General features: G+C 44.7%; 1 protein-coding gene across 1 annotated transcript in view; it reads right to left on the bottom strand.

The window, feature by feature from the left end:
- Positions 1-22,326, bottom strand: part of EPB41L4A (erythrocyte membrane protein band 4.1 like 4A) — a 202,396-nt gene that overhangs the window by 44,093 nt on the left and 135,977 nt on the right. The window contains 1 exon segment of the mRNA XM_064140738.1: positions 6,328-6,440. Coding sequence (XP_063996808.1) covers positions 6,328-6,440 — 113 coding nt within the window.

The following is a 22,326-nucleotide window of genomic DNA, read 5'->3' on the forward strand; positions in this document are numbered from 1 at the left end:
TAACATGGATGTATTCATTACTCTTCCATGGCAAGACAGGAGTTTAAGCTGTTGTTCTCAAAGGGGTGCTGTGCCATTGCCACCAGAAAGGAATTTCTTGTTCAGTCACCAGTAAGAAAGGTTTTAGAATACAGGCTTTGAAAAAGCTTAGGAAACTCCAGTGTAGTAACTATAGCCTTTAAAACAACTGTGAGATTAAATGGTAATGCAAGATTATATGTCTAAGAAACTATTTCAAATATTGTAACAAGACCGTATAATGCATCACTAATATATTCTAAGTTATGACTAGAAAATAACTGTTAATCGATGGACTAAAAACTAGTAATGCAAGTAGACAGATATGATAGGGAGTAATACTCTGACAGCCAAATAATCATGAATTTGAAAGAGAAAGGAGTTTTTGTTCAATATTTTAAAGTCATCTGCCTAATTTCCAGTCTTGTACCCAATACTATTTACATTTTTATCTTGCAATCCTCACACTGTTGGCAATTAAGTTTCCACCCTTAAAAAGCAGAAGGAAGGTTTGTGGGAATCATCTCCTGAATAGAAATCACCTTGTGAATGTCATGATTACATTAAGAATATGAGTAGTGTCTCAATAAAGATAAGATAGTTGTGAACTACCCACCTAATGTATCAGTTCTGCCCACAGAGATAACAGTTGTCCAGGGGGTGTGGTAGACAACTAAGAGAGGTCGAAGTCACTAGGCACAGACCCCTGTATGAGAGGCATCTGAAAGTCACATAGGCATTGTAATGTGACTAGGGCACAGGCCAGGTGAAGCTACAATGAACAGTATAAAAATCCTGACTGGCTTATCAGGGGAATGTCATCTGGGACACCTCAGGCAGCAGCCCAGGAATGTCCCCTCCTGCCCCTCCAAAGAAGGACCATGAAGTAACTATCGCTTCTGCTCTCTGTCCCCATTTTCTCTTCCTCTCTCTCTTTTCTCTCTCTTTCTTCTTTCTGCCTTTCTTCCTTGTGTCTTGATTTCATTCGAGGGAACGTTCATAAGAACGTGTCTCCTTCCCAACTTCCAGATCCAGACAAGGTGCACTTCCCACTCTGACCACCAAAAAACCTCAAAAAACAACTGTTTTTTTCAGTTTGGTGTGTAGTAATGTACTTATCATAAAGACAGGCTTGCTGGTGCTGTAATTTTAGTTCCCTCGCTGTGCTACTAATAATATGTAATTTTTCTTCATTGACACATTCTCCTTCCATCAGACAATTCCAGTATTTCTTACAAAGTGCTATCAAATTCAGGAAAAAAAAAAATTAACAACAGAGCAACACCACTTTCAACTCCATACAGGATTCTGAGCATGTTCATTGAAGATAATAAAACAGATTGACTGATGTCTTTAAGACTGCTAACAAGGAAACACTATGTCCTCTGGGCAAAAGCAACACCATTGTAGTGTAGCTAACCTTCATTTAACTTTCTATATCAGCCCTTTGACACAAAGTCTCTGAACTTTCTTCTACTTCAGCACAAATACATGAGATATCCTAAGGCATCTTGTCTGGCCATCAACTGACTCTCCTACAAGTTACATCTGCTAGCATTCTGCGGATGCCTTACATACTTCAGAGGGTCTCAAGTGGCATTAGTCACATTTGTTTAAGCAGCTCAGCCAAATCCTTTACATGTCTGACCTTACAACTTTTAATGATGTAGTTTACTCTTTTTCCCTACTTAAGTTTTTCAGACTAAGGACTATCAGGGGACGGGAGCAGTCTGGGTCCTGCCTTGTACGATATTTTCTTCTTCAAGTGACCTTTTGTTGTTTCCATAAGCATAAACACTAGGAATAGCTTCCAAAGAAAGAAATGCAGAATTCACACACAGAAAGGAAAGGGAAGTGTTGGCATTCTGAATTGTTGGAGAATTCTTGTTAGCAGAGGACACAGAAATGATAAACATGAGCAACTGTGCTGAGAAGAGGCCCTGGGACGCTGCTAGCCCAGGAAATCAAACTGTAAGCAAGTGAGCACCCCACACACAGCTGCAGTGGGCAGAGCTAGATAGCCAAGAGGGCTGGAGTAGGTGGTCTGGAGGGCTGACCCTTAGAATGTTATGGTATATTGACCTATCGATGCTTTACAAGTAACCCTGTACCCTCTGATTGTAACCAATCTTGATGGAGCACGCCTCTTGCTAGAATGCATATAAGTCACTGTATCATGGAAATAAAGCAGATTATGACCATCTAACCATATTGGTGAACAAAGAGTCATTTTACCCAAAGCGCTTCACCGGCAAATGGCACCTGAACAGTGAGTGAATCAGGCATTCGGCTAAGGCCGAGGCAGGCCAGCTGTGGGAAGGACTGCGATCAGGAGGCCAGAGGGTTGGCCAAGAAGGGGCCCATCACCCTGCGGACGTTTTTTGCATCAAAAAATTATCGTCAATGGTGTCACTGGACCGGGGGGCGCCACCTCAGGACGGAGGTGATAGCTGGACATCCATGCCGTGGGTGAACTCCCCGAGTGTGCAGGTAAGGATGACATGGAATCTGATGCGGCACTGTCCCTACTGGCGTGTATTCTCTCTAAGAGAGGGGTCTCATCAGATATTAAGAAGCTCCAGGAGCTGTTGGCCCGGGCACATGCGCAGGGTCATATGAGTGAGCCTCCCATGATCTTTAAATCAGAAGCGTGGCAGGAGGTCGGAGACGTGCTGTGGGATGCAGTTATTAACGATGGAAAAGACTCTAAGACAGCTCGACAGCTAGGTTCCACCTGGCATGATGTGCTCCGTCTGTTACTAGAAATGAAAGCCGAAAGAAACACTGCAATCGTGGCTTCACAGTCGCATCTGGCTGCACTGGTCATTGTCGGCAGTTCTGACGCATGCGCGGTGCCAGCTTCTGCCTCTGCCCCCGCCCCAAGTGCCCCGTCGCTGCCTGTGGTTGCAAGAAGATTGCCAGCTCAGTGGCGGAGTTGAAAAAGAGTGTGCAGCTAGAGGGGTGTGCTCTCGTGGCTCGGCATGCATTAGCAGCCACCAGTCATCCATGGCTACTGCTGATGATACCGAGCGGTTACTGGAACAAGGGTTAAGATGTTAGAAACATGGACGCCGGACCGTGCGAAACAACAGGATGGGCTGCTGCACCCGGCGGCTCTTCCCACCCCGCCGCCCCTTCACCGGTGCCCCGCCCGCTGGCCGAGCGCCTCTGGGAGATCCAGGAGCCGGACGCTGCGATTCGGGAAAAAGCATCTCAGCATAATATGAAGTGGTCTGGTGTCATTACAAATGTCCTGTTCGAGGGAGAGTGGCATCCTGCGCAGTCCACAGCCTTCCCTGTGATAACCGGGGCAAATGGCGAGGCGCACTGGGATGCCAGAGCATTGAGCATAATGCCAGATGTTAGACAGTTTATGGAAATGATAGCAAGAATAACGATGATGACTTAGAACCATTTTTGCCCCTGTTACAAGCATGGACACACACAGGTGCATCTTTTTAGCCACCTGATAATGACAGTTTGTGCTCGAAATGATAGCTAATAGTTCCTGACCAGGGTATTTACCCATCGCCTTACTGATTAATTCCTTCTACAGACTAGGCAGCAACAACTTTTGCACCCTTGATCAGTGTCAAAAGAAAGAGAGGGAGATTGCTAGGCAATAGCAGAAACACCAGTGCCACTGACAATGGGTGGAAGTTCATACAGACAGAGAAAGCATCAAACAGGACAGACTAGCACACTTATTACTAGAACTCAGATGCATTGCCTCTCTCAACGAGAGCATGGGCACTGAAATCCACATTATAGGTCACTAACCAGATTCTGGACTAGGAGCAGGGAATGATAGAGCTTGTAGGCTAAACGCCAGTCAGCTCCCTCCCCCAATAAACTTGTTCAAACAGATAAAGACAGGACTATTTTTGAAGGCCTTTTTTGATGGAACCATATTTTGAGTATAGAAGTCTACTGGAGTAGCTGCTAATTACAATGGAATGAGCTTTGTGACAATTCTAATTTTTTCTTTTTCTGAAGAATACCATGGTATTATTATCTTCTTGAATTTTCTTTGCTTTTTCTTGAATTTCCTTCAGCTGATAGATTTTTAGGAGTAAGATAAGTTAAGGCTAAGGGTTTATAATATAACAATTTTGGGAATTTAGTATATAAGTATATTATGGGATGTTTTTTCTTGGGTATATCTGGGCATCATTGAGAGAAAAACAAAGAGGGAGAAAATGGGTTTAGAGGAAAGTAGGATAGCAGAAGAATTTTTTTTTTCCTTTTTTGAGATTTTTGTATCACGTTATACAGACTAGGCCAATGGATCTGTTAGCCTAGGCATTTGTTCTTGTATTTGCTTGTGTTTGATCATTTATCTTCACAGCCTTGATGAAGACCAACCTGATTATGACCAACCTGTTTTTTCCTAAAGTGAGCAGAAATCTTGCTCAGATGGCAGAATTGTGGAAAGGACTTGAAAGGAGTACTGACATGATGATTATGTGTGGATGGATCGTAAGGTTTGGATCACGGCTAACGAATTTGGGTATTTTCATGAGTTTTCAGTGACTGTGGTTTAATGGAATAGATTTAGTTTAGCTCCTTTTGTAAAGGCCAAGCCCACTCAAATTGGCACAAGATGGCAATGTGACTTTTGTCTCTTGCAAGGGCCCTGCAAAAGACAAAAAACATTGCCCTAAATTCTAAAAGCAAATTAAGAACTGTGGGAAAAGGCCTAAGAGAATAGCCTGAAAAGCAACTTATCTTTGTATTGTATTTAGAGGTTAGTAGTTCTTAAGCACAACAGACAGACGCAGCTCACAGCTAAGGAGTGTGATGAGAACATCGAGAATTCTGAGAACTACAGAGTGAATCCAGAACTATAGGAGTCTGAGGAGAAATACTTGACAGCTGATTGATCTGCAAATCTGCAATGTTGATTGCCACACAGAGCCAACAAAGTAGTGGCACACCTGCACTCTCCTGTGACTGTGATGTTCGTCTGGACTTTTGGGTTTTTGAATGAATTACTTACCATCGCTTGCAGAAATAGCTTTTGGGATTGTTAGCTAGGCTTGGGTTGTTAGCTTGCCAGACTAATGCTACTGATGAAAGCTCTAACAGGTTTATTCTCTTTTTGGTTTTAGCACTATTGATTTGTAGCTGTATCATTTACCCCTGTGTTGAACAGCCTATATAAGTTGAAAGATCAACCTAGGTTGCTCAAAAGAAAGAGAGGGATATGTTGGATAACTGATTAGGGACTATTCTAATATAAAGAGCACTTTAATTTTAATATCCACTCCAGATTCTCGACCCAACTTCTACATTAGAATGATAACACTTACACTAGTTTACACAACTACCTGGCATGCAAAGGGGGACAAATGAAGTCCTCAGCTACCAAACAACAAAAAATTCGAAGCAATGAGTTTTCCACAGTAATAGGTCTGATGTCATTGATATTTGTTCAGTGAGGATATTCCCAAGGAGCTTTTCACATACAGCATTCAGACACAAGCATAATGAACGATTTCACCCTACTGACTGTTGCAAAAGCTGAACATTGTAAGTCTTGACCTAAAAAAGTATGACAGAATAATTACACTCTAGTCCATGACAGAGGTTATGATTTACAAACAGAGCAAAATACAACTCTCATAAAATGAAACTATGTAAAGATTAGCAAAGGCAAAATAAATAATAAATTCTGAGACATCCCTGTGATGGTTTGGGTGTTACCCGCCCCCCCACACATTGGAAATCACCCAGACTAGACTTGGAAATTGAATGAAGCTTATGTTTGCAGCTTAGCACAATATACAAGCAGATATTTACAGTATATACAGTTATATATAGAAATATACAAGTTAAAAGTTAATACAGAAACACAACACCACTCCCAGAAACCTAAGTCCCCAGCAGGGGCTCCCAATCACCCTTCCTCCTTCTCCTTCCTTTCTCTACCTTACCCCAGACATTGCCTTGTGCCCAAGGAAGAATGGAGGGTCAGCCAGGGGTTTTAGGAAGCAAGTAAATTAATAAGAGAGACAGAAGGTGAGGTTAGAGATGCAGCCCAGAGCCTGGATAGAGAGCGAACTCCCTTCTATATGTCTGGATTCCTGCTCTTATACCTTTCAGCAAGCCTATGAGTGAAGTAGACATCACCACTGTTTTCCTTTCACAGCCTGTAATCTAGTTCTTCTCACCAAAACATTCTAGCTAGCTTCAAACTAGCACAATCCCCCATATACACTGCAGCAGTTCTGAGCTGCCTCCTGAAGACAAGACAAACTGAAGACCAAAGAAGGCACCTGTCCACAAGCCCAGTAAAGCAGCACTTACCTGCCTGTTTTGTTCTTTTGGGGTAAGTCTTGCTGCGACTTCTTTCTATGCACTGGTCAGGCCGGGGGAGATGTACAGAAGGATCTCTGGTCATTTGCAGAGATGTTCTGCCACTTGAAAAGCAACAAAATCATAGGAAAATTTTGGAAAACTAACAAAGAAACAAAGGATCTGTAGGATGAAAAAAAAAAAAAACAAACAACCAAACCCAAATGAAGAAACAAACAAACAAACAAAAAAACCCACCAACCCCCCCCCCAAAATCGCAAGGGGTTTGGGTTGCATGTTTTTCATTAGCTGTGCACTTCACACCCCAGCTCTGTTTTTCCTAATGAGTAGCACTACCCTGACGTTCACTTTCCATCCATCATTGGCATCAACCTCTCCTGCATTGAGCACAATCAAGAGCAGCTAAGCAACTAAAACAAATTGTTGGTTTATTAAAAATAGTCTGAGATACTGCAATATTCTAATATATGACTGTAAAGGGTTAACCCTCCTGGGGGAGTGATCTTGACCCTGACCCCACATCCTCCTGACTCCTCCCCAGGTGCAGTGGTTAGCCCACTCTCACTTCCTGTCTAGTCCCCTATAAATACAGAGGAACTTCCTGTTTCTCTCTTCTTCTCTTGTCCTGCCTTCTTGCCTACCAGCACAACCCTTTTGTTCCTGATGCTCTTTGTTTCATCATGTGGCCATCCTTCCATGAGGTGGACAATCTAGTTCTATACCTTCCTGTAACTCCCCTACCTCAAATATCTTTTATTTATTGTTAAAGTTTTCTCTTTTAACTTCCAAATTGAAGTAAGACTATTTATTTGGGTGCGGTTTACCTACATCTAATTACCTTTTTTTTTCCCAAAAAATTTGGGCAAAAGGGGAAGGCATCCTAAAATTGTATTTGGTTCCATTAGCTATATTTGAGTCTCTGGGAAATTTAAACTAGAACCAAGACAATTAATTTGGTGACTCAGTGTGAGACTAGGTACAAGATTTGGAAGTTAAAAATGGATGTTCTGAGAGTTTCAATAATTCAGGCTTTTGGATGGCTGTTTTGGAGCTGGATATATAAATTCATAACGTATCATGTAGTCTGGAATTGAAATGGTATTTGACTATTTTAAAGGCTTACTTGTGCAATTGTATGTATATTTAGTGATTCTGTTGGAAACTCGATTGGGTTGAGGAATGCATCTGATACACGGAATCACTCTGACTATATGTGCTGGGACATTCAAGGTCCAGCTATTTTGGGGAATAAATGGTACCTCCCAGCAGTATTTGCATTATGTTTAAATGTGATTCAGGGAGGTATTATGGCTACTCTAGCCTGGACCATGTGGCAGCCATGTGTAGCCATCCTAATTAGGATATTCGGTAAAGAAATAAGCAGAGGGAGGGTGGGCCTGCCCAGTAAGTGCTGATGCTGCAGGTGTTGGTGCGGCGGTACTAAGACCAGTGCTTGTAGCAGAGCTGCAACTCTGCTTGAATCCCTGAACGTGAGCCATGCCATAGCCAGTGAGAACATCATGGCCAGCGGCAGCAAGGCAGGGCAAATCATATCCCTAACGCACTTCGGTCCACAGCTGTTCCTGACCAAACAGCTGCCCCTATGCATTCAATCTCTCTGGCTCCTGCCACCACTCACAGGAAAAAGCTACAGAAGATGGATAGACTTCTCCCAGGCTCAAATCCAATGGAAGGCAGCTCTGCTGGAACCAACACCTCCCCAAGCAAAATGCACCAGATGGAAATGAATCTGATACTGAGGTAGTCACAGTCACAACAATGCCTCAAAAGAAAATTAGAGCAAACCCAGCAGGATTATGCAAGAGCAAATGGCCAGTCTCTATTGGCCTGGCTCTTGAGCTCCTGGAATGCAGGAGCAGAGACAGTGGATTTAGATCAAAGAGAAGCTAAGCCGTTGGGGTCCTTATAAAGGGATGGGGTTGTGGATAAAGAACTGGGGAGGCTAGATGGCACACACACAAACACTTTGGGCCTGAATCCTCACAGCTGTAAGACACCGGTACCACTCAAAAGATGACATGATCTTCCATCCTCTCAAGTGGGCAAATATGGAAGAAGGGATCATGTACCTGAGGCAAATGGCTGTACAGGAAATAATCTATGGAAATGGCCAACTGCCTCTGGACCCTGATGACGTCTGCATGAAACCAGCCCTGTTAAAGAAACTGACTCAAGGTGCCCCTTCCACTGCTTCTGGGCAGAGACCTTAACAATCTCCCAACTGTCTGTGAATTTGTTAATGATCTGAGGCAGTTTGAAGACAGTGTGTCCAGAAAGGCTCCAATATCAGCTATGGAAACCCTGACCAGAGACATGAATCAGCTTAAGACCTGTGTCTCTGAACTGAAAAAGGAGGAGGACAGGTGTTCAAGAAAAGACTGGAGGCATTTAGTGCCATGGTCCAGTTGACTGGATAGGTCTGGGTGATAAGGTTGGACTGGATGATCTTGGAGGTCTCTTCCAACCTGGTTGATTCTATGATTCTATGACACTTGCTCCTCACCTTCTGAATGGGTACACATTTCAGCTGTTAGAAACACACATTGCTGTGCTCCTTGCAGGAGACCAGCCCAAGCCAGACAGGAGACTTCCTGGGGCTCACTGCGGAGAACCCTGTGTGGCCATGGGGAGAACATGGACAGATGGTATGGCCAGCCCACCTCAGCTCTATGGGCCAGAGTAAGGGAACTGCAGGGTCCAAACACTGGGAGTAACTCCTCCAGAAGAGGGGCTGCTCCAGTGTCTCACAGGCAATCCTCTTGCCCAAGGGGTGGTTCTGCCAGCAGCTCAGGCCCATGTGCTTCACATGGTAACCAAATTCAGAATTAGAGATGTCCTGTCTCCAGCCAGGTGGATGACAGGGATAATAGAGTATACTGGGATGTGTTTGTGAAATGGCCTGGCACCTCAGAAGCAAAGAAGTACTGAGCTTTGGTGGACACAGGTGCTCAATGAACCCTGATATCCTCAAGCCACAGAGGGACAGAAGCCATAACAATTTCAGGAGTTACAGGGACGTCACAAGAGTTGACTGCTGTAGGCTGAGATAAGCCTCACTGGGAATGTGTGGGAGAGGCACACCATAGTGACTGGTCCTGATGTACCTTGGTATTGACTTTCTGTGGGGATGGTATTTTAAGGACCCGAAAGGGAAAATGGGCTTTTGGGACAGCAGCTGTAGAGATTGCAGACAAAGAGCAGCTTTCTGTAATGCCTGGCCTCTCAGATGACCCTTCAGTATTTGGCACACACAAGGTACAGGATGTAAAGTCACATAGTACACCGCAGACAATACCGCACAAACAGAGAATCTCTGCTCCCCATACACCAACTGATTCACCAGCTGGAGAAGCAGAGTGTTATCAGCAAGACTCACTCACCTTTCAAAAAGCCTAATATGGCCTGTGCAAAAGGAGAATGGGGAATGGAGACTGACCATGAACTACAGAGGCCTGAAAGAAGTGACTCCTCCAGTGAGCGCAGCTGTGCCTGACACATTGGTGCTCCATTACAAGCTGGAATTGTAGGAGGCTAAATGATATGCCACTACTGACATTGCTAATGCTTTCTTCTCCATTCCTATTGCAGAGGAGTGTAGGCCACAGTTTGCTTTCACCTGCAGAGGTGTCCAGTACCACTGGAACACACTACCTCAAGGGCGGAAGCACAGCCCTACAATATGCCACATCCAGACAGCACTGGAGATGGGTGGAGCTCCTGAACACTTGCTGTTCATCGATGACATCATTGTACTGAGTAAGACAGTAGAGGAAATCTTCAGGAAGGGTGAGAAAGTCATCAATATCCTGTTGGATACTGGTTTTGCCATTAAGAGAAGCAAAGTGAAAGGGCCTGCCAGAGAAATCCAGTTTCTGGGAGTTTGATGGCAAGATGATCACTGCCATACCCCTATGGATGTGGTGAATAAGGTAGCTGCTATGGTGGAAGGCACTAACAAAAAAAAGACACAATCCTTGGGGTTTGTGGGTTTTTGGAAGATGCACATTCCCAGGTACTGTTAAACTATGAAGCCCCTCTTCAACATAACCAGAAAGACAAATAACTTTGAGTGGGGATCTGAACAACAGGTATCATTTCTCAAAATACAATGAGAAGTGACCCATGCTGTAGCCTTGGGACCAGTTCAAACTGGTCCAGAGATTACGAACATACTCTACACTACAGCCAGTGAGAATGGTCCCAGCTGGAGCTTATGGCAAAAACCTCCTGGAGAAACATGAGGCAGTCCACTTGGGTTCTGAGCAAAGCGTAAAAAAGCGTACAGAAGCTCAGAGACTAACTACACCCACACAGAAAAAGAAATTATAGTTGCCTATGAGAGTTCGACCTGCTTCTGAGGTGATTGGAATGGAGCTCAAAAACTTCCTGTCCTGACTTGGATGTTTAAAGGCAAAGGCTCAACTTCACACCATGCCACAGATGCCTCTTGGAGTACATGGATGGCTCTGATTGTAGGATCACAGGTCGTTAGTGTAGAACAATGGTCAATCATGGACCAGTTGCAACATAAGCCTTGGGCATGATCCTGAACATTGTGCAAGAGAGAAGAATGAGAACTTGCAGATTAAAAGAAACAAGGAAACAGGACTTTGTTATCTGAGTATGCTGAGGCTGTTGCTCCACGGGAACCAGACGTGGCAGACAGATTATAGATTAGAAGAAAAGATGATTTTTCGCATGATGAAATGATCAATTAATAAGTAAAGCTTTAAGCCAAGATAGTATATACATCCCTGTATGTTGCTAAAATAAGTTGGAACTTTGCTTGCATCAAGCTGTCTCCCTGTCCTTCAGTTGCAGCATCTGATAACCCAGAGAGATAGAATGGAGAGCCTTGAATGCCCAGGCATAGTGGAAGTGATCACCAATTCGCTAGAGGGCATGGACTTCAGACTGCCACCAGAAGAGAACCATGCTGAAGAAGCCCCTCCATGCAATGACCTTCCAGATAATGAAGAGATATGCTCTGTTCACAGATGGATCTTGCCATCATATAGGCAGTAAGCGGAGATGGAAGACTGCTGTCTGGAATCCTACATGCAGAGTTGCAGAGGCAAGAGATGGAGAAGGCGAATCCAGCCATATCATTAGCTTTTGACATACAGCTGGCCCTGGGCATTGCAGAATGAGAACAGCGGCCAGTGTTCTACATCTACACTGACTCATGGATGGTAGCAAATGCCTTATGGGGGTACCTGAAGGAATGGAAGTGAAATGATGGGCAGAGAAAGTGGAAGCCAATTTGGGCTGTTGAGCCTTGGCAAGACATCTCTGCATGCCTGGACAAACTGCCAATTAAAATCAGACATATTAGTGCTCACATCCCAAAGAGCAGAGCCACTGGAGAGCAACAACACAAGTACCAAGTCAACTTAGCTGCCCAAATTTGCCAAATAGATCTGGACTGGAAGCACAAAGGTGAACTGTTCTTATCTCAGTGGGCCCACGACTCTTCTGGTCATTGAAGAAGAGCTGCCACAAACCAATAGGCCTGTGACAGGTCAGTGGATTTACCCATGGATCCATAACACAGGTTATCCATGACTGACATCTGTGCTGCCATAAAGCAATCTAAGTGCATGAAACCTTTGTGGTATGGGGTGGTCCACATACAAGTAAGGGGAGACATGGCAAATAGATTATATCAATCTGCCTTGATTTGTGCATTAACCATGGTGGAGGCAAGCACTGGATGGCTGGAAACTTACGCAGTACCTCATGCCACTGCCCACACCACCATTCTGGGCCTGCAGAGACACATATGGTACCCCAGACAGAACTGAGTCAGATAATGGGACCCATTTCAAGAACAACTTCATAGGCAACTGGGCAAGAGAGCATGGGATCAAATGGGTTTACCATATCCCATAGTATCCACAAGCTACAGGAAAGATTGAGTGTCACAATGGCCTGCTGAAACCACACTGAAAGCTATGTGGGTGGAACTTTCACAAACTGGGAATAAAACCTAGCAGAAGCCACCTGGCTAGTGAATAGCAGGGGATCAGTCAAGTGAGCTGGTCCTGCTCCATCTACCCTATTGCCTATATTTAAGGGAGATGGAGTTCCTGTGGTCTGTGAAAGGAATCTATTGGGGAAAACTGTGGATTGCTTCTGCTTCTGGTGGGGGCAAACCTATCGAAGGGGTAGAATCTGCTGAGAGTTCTGGTCACGTATACTGGGTAATGCTTGAAACTGGTACTATTCAATGTGTTCCCCAGAGAAACCTTACTCTGCCTGAAAAGGTCAGTAACACAGCTTCATGTAATATTGTGTAACAGTTGCATAACAATTATATAAGTTATAAGTGGTTATAAGTTTCTTTTCTAGTTACATCATGACCACAACGCGTCCAATAGAATTACAAGCAGTAATCCAGAGAAAGTCTACACCATCACAAGAAGGCACCCAACAGAACCCACATCTTTCTTCCTGATGCCCCACAGCAAAGGACTGTTCTGATTTCCCACCAGAGGGTGTCTACAGCACTTCACCTGCACCTACTACCCTACAATGGGGTACCATTTTGGCTGCAGAACCGAGAGAGAGCACTGTGGACACTGCTGCTTAACTCAGACTTTCTGCTCTGTTCTGCTGCTCCGCGGTTCCGGGGGACCTCCAGGCAGAGGCGGGGGGGGGGGGGGGGGGGGGGGAGGTCGGCAGGGCTGTTATCTCGCGGGATTGAGTGGGGCTGTGACGGGGGCTCATGACGTCTGCCACAGGAAGTTTAAATCCCTGCCGGGTGCCACACACGATGCCATTTTGGCTGCAGAACTGAGAGAGAGCTAGCCTGCCCATGGCTGGGATTTTTTTTTTTTCTCTTCCTGTTTATAACTGTCAATAGCACTGTGCACCATGCCTGTCACTTGCACAATGAAGGGCAGAAAAAGCGTGTGCACCCAGACAGATTTGACCCACCAACACACAGGAGTCCAGGCTACTGGCTGCAGGGAGTGCTGGAGCCTGTCGCTTGCCGTAGAAGGAGAAGGGGTGAACAATTGCGCCAGGTGTGAACAGGTGAACTTTCGCCTCACTTTGGTGGTAGAATTGAAAGATGAAGTGATTGAGCTGAAGGATGAAGTATCCAGGCTCAGGTCAATAAGAGAGAATGAAAGGGAGCTGGATCTGTGGGAGCAGGCCCTGCAGATCGCCCCTGCTAAGGGAACTGCCCCTGGAAACAGGGAGGGATGGGTACAGATCCGTCAGAGGCAGCAAGGGAAATCCACCCCAGCCCTCTCCTCCTTTTCCACTGCCCTTGCACAACAAGTATGAGGCCCTGCATGTAGAGGGCAGGGAGGAAGAGAGGGCTGAGGAGCATCCATCTGGGATTATGCCTAGGGTGGAGCAGTCCCCACCAACTGTGGTGACTAGCTCCACAAAAACCAAGAAAAAGAGAAGGGTTATAGTTGTTGGGGACTCGGTCTTGAGGGGGACAGAGGGACCCATTTGTCATTCTGAATGCCTTCTTCGCCTCAATTTTCAAGAGTAAGGAGGGAGGAGCTCAAGGTAATAGGCCTCTTGAACTAGGGGATGGGGTTGGGGAGCAGTGTTTTGCCCTGGAAATTCATGAGGAATTAGTTCAGAACCTGCTGAGCCACCTGGATACACACAAGTCCATGGGACCAGATGGGATCCATCCTAGGGTGCTGAGAGAGCTGGCAGATGAGCTGGCCAAGCTGCTCTCCATCATTTTCCAGCAGTCCTGGCTCACCGGAGAGGTCCTAGGAGACTGGAAACTGGCCAACATGATCCCCATCCACAAGAAGGGTCGGATGGAGGAACCCAGGAACTACAGACCTGTCAGCCCGACCTCAGTGCCAGGGAAACTGATGGAGCAGGTTATCTTGGGGGCAATAACTGCACACCTGAGAGATGGCCAAGGGCTCAGGTCCAGCCAACATGGATTTAGGAAGGGCAGATCTCCTTCTATGATCAGGTGACCCGCTTCATGGATGTGGGGAGGTCTGTGGATGTGGTCTATTTGGACTTCAGCAAGGCCTTTGACACTGTGTCCCACAGCAAACTGCTGGCTAAGCTGTCAGCCCACGGCTTGGATGGCAACACTCTGTGCTGGGTTAGGAACTGGCTGGAGGCCTGAGCCCAGAGAGTGGTGGTGAATGGTGCCACATCCAGCTGACGGACGGTCACTAGCGGTGTCCCTCAGGGATCAGTGCTGGGCCCCATCCTCTTTAACATCTTCATAAATGATCTGGATGAGGGCATGGAGTCAGTCATCAGCAAGTTTGCAGATGACACTAAGCTGGGGGCAGATGTGGCTGGGTTGGAGGGCAGAAGGGCTCTACAGCGGGACCTTGACCGCCTGGACAGATGGGCAGAGTCCAACAGGATGGCGTTCAATAGCTCCAAGTGCCGGGTGCTGCACTTTGGCCACAACAACCCCATGCAGAGATACAAGCTGGGGTCAGAGTGGCTGGAGAGCAGCCAAACAGAAAGGGATCTGGGGGTGCTGATTGATACCCTCCTGAACATGAGCCAACAGTGTGCCCAGGTGGCCAAGAGAGCCAGTGGCATCCTGGCCTGCATCAGGAATGGTGTGGTCAGCAGGAGCAGGGAGGTCATTCTGCCCCTGTACTCTGCACTGGTTAGACCTCACCTTGAGTACTGTGTTCAGTTCTGAGCCCCCCAGTTTAGGAGGGACATTGAGATGCTTGAGCGTGTCCAGAGAAGGGCGACGAGGCTGGGGAGAGGCCTTGAGCACAGGCCCTATGAGGAGAGGCTGGGGGAGCTGGGATTGTTTAGCCTGGAGAGGAGGAGGCTCAGGGGTGACCTTATTGCTGTCTACAACTACCTGAAGGGTGATTGTGGCCTGGAGGAGGTTGCTGTCTTCTCTCAGGTGTCCAGCACCAGAACAAGAGGACACAGCCTCAAGCTATGCCAGGGGAAATTTAGGCTCGAGGTGAGGAGAAAGTTCTTCACTGAGAGAGTGATTGGATACTGGAATGGGCTGCCCAGGAAGGTGACGGAGTCGCTGTCCCTGGGGCTGTTCAAGGCAGGATTGGATGTGGCACTTGGTGCCATGGTCTAGCCTTGAGCTCTGTGGTAAAGGGTTGGACTTGATGATCTATGAGGTCTCTTCCAACCTTGCTGATACTGTGATACTGTGATACTTTTCCTGATGCCCTACAGCGAAAGACTGTTCCTGACCTTTCCCTCCAGAGGAAAAGAATTTTCCTGAGTTTCTTTCAAGACAAAGGACTGTTCCTGTTTCCCTGATTGTTATTTCATGTTTCTGTCCTGCTTACACCTCACCTCAGCAACCTGCACCAGAGAAGCACATCACCTTGGGATGCAGTTGGGGACCAAGCAGGACTTAGGAGCTCTCAATACTCATACACATGGAGACATTTTCCTATCTTTTGATGAAGAGACTGTCTGCAGGAAGGTGCAAATGGTCTAACCAAGGGGTGGAATGTAAAAGGTTAATCCTCCTCGGGGAGTGGTCTTGACCCTGACCCCACATCCTCCTGACTCCTCCCCGGGTCGGGTCTTAACCTTACTCCAGGTGCAGTGGTTAGCCCACTCCCACTTCCTGTCTAGCTCCCTATAAATACAGAGGAACTTTCTGTTTCTCTCTTCTCTTGCCCTGCCTCTTTGCCTGTCAGCACAATCCTTTTGTTCCTGATGCTCTTCGTTTCACCACATGGCCTTCCATGAGGTGGACAAACTTGTTGCCATCAATCTATTTATATATATAATTTTGTTTTTTCCTTCCCTATACCTCTCTGCAACATCTGTACTTCAAATACCTTTTATATATTATTAAAGTTTTCTCTTTTAACTTCCAAATTGAAGTAGAGACTATTTATTTTGGTGTGTTTTACCTTTTCCTCTCTAATTCCTTTTTTTTTTTTTTTTAAAAAAAAAAAAGCAGGGGAGAGGGAAAGGCATCCTAAAATGGTATTTAGTTCTATTGGCTATATTTGAGTCTGGGAAATTTAAATTAGAACTGAGACAATGACTTTCTTAAGATATTTTGTAACTTCCTGAATTCTTTTTCTAAGTTTTCATCTCAGGAAAGCGCATACTTAATATTGTTCCGTTCCAGTCAGTAAAGGCTTACTTTTCTGCCATGTGGAATGACTAGAATCTAAAGCACAGAAAACTTCAAGCAAGGAAAAGTGTAACAAATTACTCTCACTAGCATAGGCCCATCAATAATAATAAACTAAGTAGTTTATTATCATTCCTTTTTACAGTAAGGGTCTTCTTCACTGCATAATTTAAAGAAGTTATTAAGTTTAAATACATTCTTTCCTTTGATTTCAATCTTCTTCTCCATGTGACTAAGTAGAATATAGTGTCAATAACAAAATTCTAAACCAGATCTCACATTCCTCCCCAAAACTCCATGTTTGTTTCTACAAACTTATCACAAAAGTAATTTATATTATTAATTCCCTGTTGCTTAAATCCCTGCATTTTGACAGCTGAGAAGTAAACAGGTATTGTACTAGTAAATGCCAAGCAACTAAAAAGGCATATGTGGAATTTCTTAATAATGTGAATAGATTCCACTAAATGCTGATTGTCTTTTCACCAATAGCTCTGCAGTTTGAACTGCAGAATTTTTGCCTTCACAAAACCTGCAAATGAAATGAAAGACAACTCTAACACTACATCACATTACTTTTCCTTTTTGCTGTTAGGTAGCCATTTTAGCTCCCTGTTTAGCCAGAAAACCCATCTGCTGAACTTTAAGCTCAGAAACCACATCAGTCTTGCAAATTCCAAAAGCAGTTTTAACAAATGTCTGGGACTAAGACCTTCAATTGACACTAACATGTCTATGTAATAATCAAAGCATATGATCTTAAGACAAATTTTTTTTTTCCTGAAAATTGTCACCTAATTGAAGGAAAAAAAATAAGAAAAGAAGCCCCAGGAGATATTACAGTCCCAACACACAGAGAATCAAACAGTGAGATTATAGCTAATGATGATCCCCACACATAGAGTCAAACAGCAAAATAAGAGCTTTTCGTTTGAGCTAATAACGTATAAGAGATACAAAACACTGTCACTACTTTTGGTGGTACAAGGACCAAAATAAAAGAGGAAAGACAGTAACCGCTTGATGGATAAGCAAAAGGGAGATTCTCAAAACACTCCTGCTCTGAATGAATTCAAGAAAGAGTTATCATACCAGTCACTGATTATCATTATTTATTATTAACACTATATAATCAATATGGTGCAACTACATGTCACAGCCCACATTTACTAGAACATTCACTAAGGTCAGGGGGCGTTCATGAATCTTTGCAACAAAATGGGGAACACTTCATACTAGAAGAGCAATATACACTTCAATGTCTTCTGGACAAAACTAACATTACAAACATATCTGTCAGTAATGACCATCATCCCACCTTGGAAATTCGTATTACAGGTCACACCTGAAACTTACTAAAACGGAAGATGAAGTTAAATGCACCACCAACGAATATAACTGAAATTTAGTTAACTGCTTCATAGTAATTCTTTTTTAATTGATTGGAAGGTCATAGTAAGTACAAAGCTTTCTCCTCCCCAGCACCAGTCTGCTGAAACGGTTCCACAAATTCTCTTTCATAGTACTCTGTCAGAAATCCACTGAATGTCAACCTATTTTCACAGATGAGGTAATGCATATCAGCATCTAACTAGAAACCCAAAAGGCAATACAATCATTCCCCCATTATCTACATTAAGAACAAGATGAATCACACCACATAATGTGATAATAGAAATAATCTGGATTATTATCACAGAATTACAGAATTAACCCAGTTGGAAAAAAATTCTGAGATGATAAAGTCCAACCTATCATCTAACACCTTCTCATTAACTAAACCATGGCACTAAGTGCGTCATCCAGCCTCCTTTGAAACACCTTCATGGATGGTGACACCACCACCTCTCCAGACACCCATTCACTCTCTGTGAAGAACTTCTTCTTAATATCCAGCCTAAACCTGCCCTAGTATAGTTTGAGTCTGTGTCCTCTTGTTCTGTTGCTGGTTGCATGGTAGAAGAGACTCCTCTCCCAACTGGCTACAACATCCGCTCAGGTATTTGTAGAGAGCGATAAGGTCTCCCCTGAGACTTCTCTTCTCCAGGCTTAACAACCTACTCCCTTAGCCTCTTCTCACAGGGCTTGTGCTCCAGCCTCCTCACCAGCCTTGTTGCCCTTCTCTGAACACATTCAAGCACCACAACATCCTTCTTAAACTGAAGGGCTTAGAACTGGACACAGTTCAAGGTGTGGCCTAACCAGCACTGAGTACAGGGGCAGAATGAATTCCCTGGTCCTGCTGGCCACATGATTCCTGATACAGGCCAGGATACTGGCTTTCTTGGCCACCTGGGCACACTGCTAGCTCATGTTCAGTTGGCTGTTGACCAGTAGCCCCAGGTCCCTCTTTGCCTGGCTGCTCTCCAGCCACTGTCTCCAGCTTGTAGCACTGCACATGGGGTTGTTGTAGCCAAAGTGCAGAACCTGGCATTGGACTGTGCCCATTTATCCAGCTTGTCCAGGTCCATCTGCAGAGCCCTTCTATCCTCTAACAGATAGAGGATAGAAGGAGAAGATGGGACAGAAACGCAGTGATCCTGGATGGAGAAAGTCCAACTTGAATTACATGAACTCACACTCAGAACTAGCATAGTCATTTCTCCATCAGTAACAATTTCCATACAAGCAAGATCTTAGATCTAAGAGTAACAGAATACAAATTGATTATGAATTCTGGCCAACTGAGGACAAATGTAATAGAGCCACTATTACACACTGCTGCCAGTACTTCCCACAGATACTAACACCAATCATAGAATCACAGAATCATAGTGTGCTAGTTTGAAGCAAGCTAGAATGTTTTGGTAAAAGAACTAGATAACAGGCAGTGGAATGAAAAACATGGTGTCTCCTTCTCTCACAGTTACGCTGAGAACTCTGGGAAGAAGAAGTAAACTTTCTCCATTTTGTTTTTTTTTCTTCTGCCTTTGCCTTCAGACCTAGTCACATCTCATTAACCTTGCTCCTACTAACCTTGCTCCCTAACCTCTTGGCCGCACCTCTCTTCTTCCTGAGGATTGGGGTAAGGTTGAGAGGGCCGGGGGAGGTGTTGGGGTGGTTTGAAAGCCCCTCCTGGGGACCTTGGTTTCTGGGAGGGGAGTTGTGCTTTTATATTGTTTATCCTTTGTATATTTCTGTATATAATTGTATATAACTGTATATATTGTAAATAGCTGCTTGTAAATTCTGCTAGCTGTAAATAAATTGCTTCATCTATATTCCCAGGGTCCGTCTGAGTTAGCTGGGGCAAATACAAAGTGTGGGGGGGGCGGGTGAGAGCCCAAACCATCACATTTTTTAATTGGCTTTCCCAAGGTGGGGCTAGATATATTGGAGTGATTGGAAATCAGCTCTGGGAATTAAGATGAAGCTAATCAAGCAGCTATTGTATTTGGTTGGGGCATTGCTCTGGTCTGGTTTTGTTTTCTTGGCATTAAGTTGGATAAAAGCTCAAATTGTTGCTTATTTTATTGATCTGGCATATAACAAGGCTAAAGCTAAGGTTTCAGATATGTTCTAGAGCTGGGGTGATTTGATTCTTGGTTATGCTGGTTTTAATATCTCTGAGAATATTACCAAGGATATTACAGGAGCTTTGGTCAATAATATGACAATCAATGGAAATTCTGCTTTAAATACAGCTCTAATGAGAGTTATTCAGCCTAAGACAGGAATTCCAACTGTTTGCTTAGGCACATGCTCGTGTAAAACTGTTTTGCTACTCACAATCTTTAATATTTGCCTCATGATTTTAATATTCATATTAATTTTGGCATTAGTTGTGAAAAATTCAAAACCAGCTTCTGTAAGAGCTAGGAAAAATTCTGTTTCAAAACCAAATTCAGTAACAGTTTCTCAGCAATCTTCTTCCCCCCAGGCAGTGTCTGCACCCTCCTCTGTAGGTTCTGGGAATTCTGCCAGTGTTCCCGCTGGTAACATAAACAATGATAAGGATAACAAAAACAATCCACAGAGTTTGGCAGGAGTCCTAGGAGGACAGTGAAATAATCCCACTAATGATAATAACATTTCTAATGCTAGTAACGCTAGCCCAGTCAGTCCAACACCTAATGACACTAGCTCAGCCAATTCGAACCCCCAGCCAGCAGACCAGAACCAAAATCCTCCTGTTAAAAGCAAGGCAGATTTGAACTCACAAGCTCCAGGTCAGACCTCCAAGAATTCAAACCCTCCAGGTCAGAGCCCTAATGATTCAAACCCTCCAGGTCAGACCCCTAATGATTCAAATCCTCCAGCAGACACATCCAAGTCTGTTGCTGTTCAGGCCTTTCTGGCACCTGCTAAGGCAAAAGCTAAGAAAAAGTGTGGTTTACAGGAGGATGGAAAAGAGGAGACCTCTAGTGATCAGCAAGGAGAAGAGGAGGAGGAGATAGTTAGTCTGCGAGACCTTGTAGATACGCTGAGACAACAATACTCAAGTGAGAAGAGTGCTGTGAGGTTAGCTGCCAAGAGAGAGGATGGTTCCAATGAGTTTAGGAGTGCTATGAGGAAGGTTCTGTTAGGCCCAGTACCACCAGATCAACAACAGGAAGAGGAGGAAGATGACATCCAGGGCTCCAAGGATCCACTCAGAGAGGTCAGGGAAGTTAGGAAGGAATACTCAAGGCAATCAGGTGAGCCAATCTTAAGATGGCTAGTGAGATGCCGTGGCATTGGTGCTAATGCCCTGCAGGTAGGAGACAAGTCTGCCAAGCAGCTGGGACCACTCACTAAGGAGAGTGGTGTGGACAAATACCTAGCAAGTCCTCTTGGTAGGGTTAGCTTGTGGACACGCCTTCTGTTGGCTGTGGCTATGAGATATCCTTCCCGAGATGATTTGCCATGGGCTGCCAAGAAGTGGAACACCATTGAGCAGGGGATTAAGCTTCTGAAGGAGCTTGCTGTGAAGGAAGTGCTTTAAGGAGATCATGGTACTCATGAGCCTGACGATATTCCTTTGGGAACAGGTCTCATGAAGAAGCTGATTAAGCTTGCTCCTTCATCCTATGTTAACATCTTGGCCAGTAAGTTTCTAGCAAGGAGTGATAATGGAAGATCTTTCACTCTTGGTGAATTCACTGACCAGCTCAGGCAGACAGAGGACAGCTTGTCACATTCTGGTATAATCCGTGCCATAAAGAATATGACCACAGATATTAAAGATACCATGAAAGAACTGAAGGAGGACCTTACAACCTCAATTTCCAATCTGGTAAAAGATACCGTTCCTGCATCATCTGAATGGGTGCATGTTTCTGCCATTAGGAACAGACGCTCACCTCCTACAAGGCAATTTCAGCCCAGGAGGAGACAAATTCCACCCAGACAGCAGCAATCACGTGCGTCACTGTGGATACTTCTGTGTGACACATACGGGGAGAACATGAACAAATGGGATGGTAAACCTACTTCAGCTCTTTCAAAGAGGGTCAGGGATCTGCAGAGTGGCAGGAACAGAGGCAACAATGCCAGGAAAGTAGCTGTCACTTCATCAGCTCCCGAGAGCAACTGCAATTGTTCCAACAGTTGCAGTTCCTCTCACAACAACATCAATCATTGTGTACACCCCACATGCCATGTTCAGCATTAGGGGTGCCCTGCCTCCAGCCAGGAGGAGGAAAGGGATAGTGGAGAGAACCAAATCTATTGGAATGTATTCATTAGGTGGCCTGGCAGTTCAAGAGTTCAGAAATACAGGGCTTTAGTTGACACAGGTGCTCGGTGTACTTTGTTGCCATCAAATTGCAAGGGGACAGAGTCCATATCTATTCTTGGAATCACTGGTGGATCTCAAGAGTTAACTAAGTTGCAGGCTGAGATCAGTTTAACTGGTAAAGAGTGGAAGACACATACTATTGTAACTGGTCCTGATG

The sequence above is a fragment of the Pogoniulus pusillus genome, chromosome Z, assembly GCF_015220805.1.
Source record: "Pogoniulus pusillus isolate bPogPus1 chromosome Z, bPogPus1.pri, whole genome shotgun sequence".
Taxonomy (NCBI): Eukaryota; Metazoa; Chordata; class Aves; order Piciformes; family Lybiidae; genus Pogoniulus; species Pogoniulus pusillus.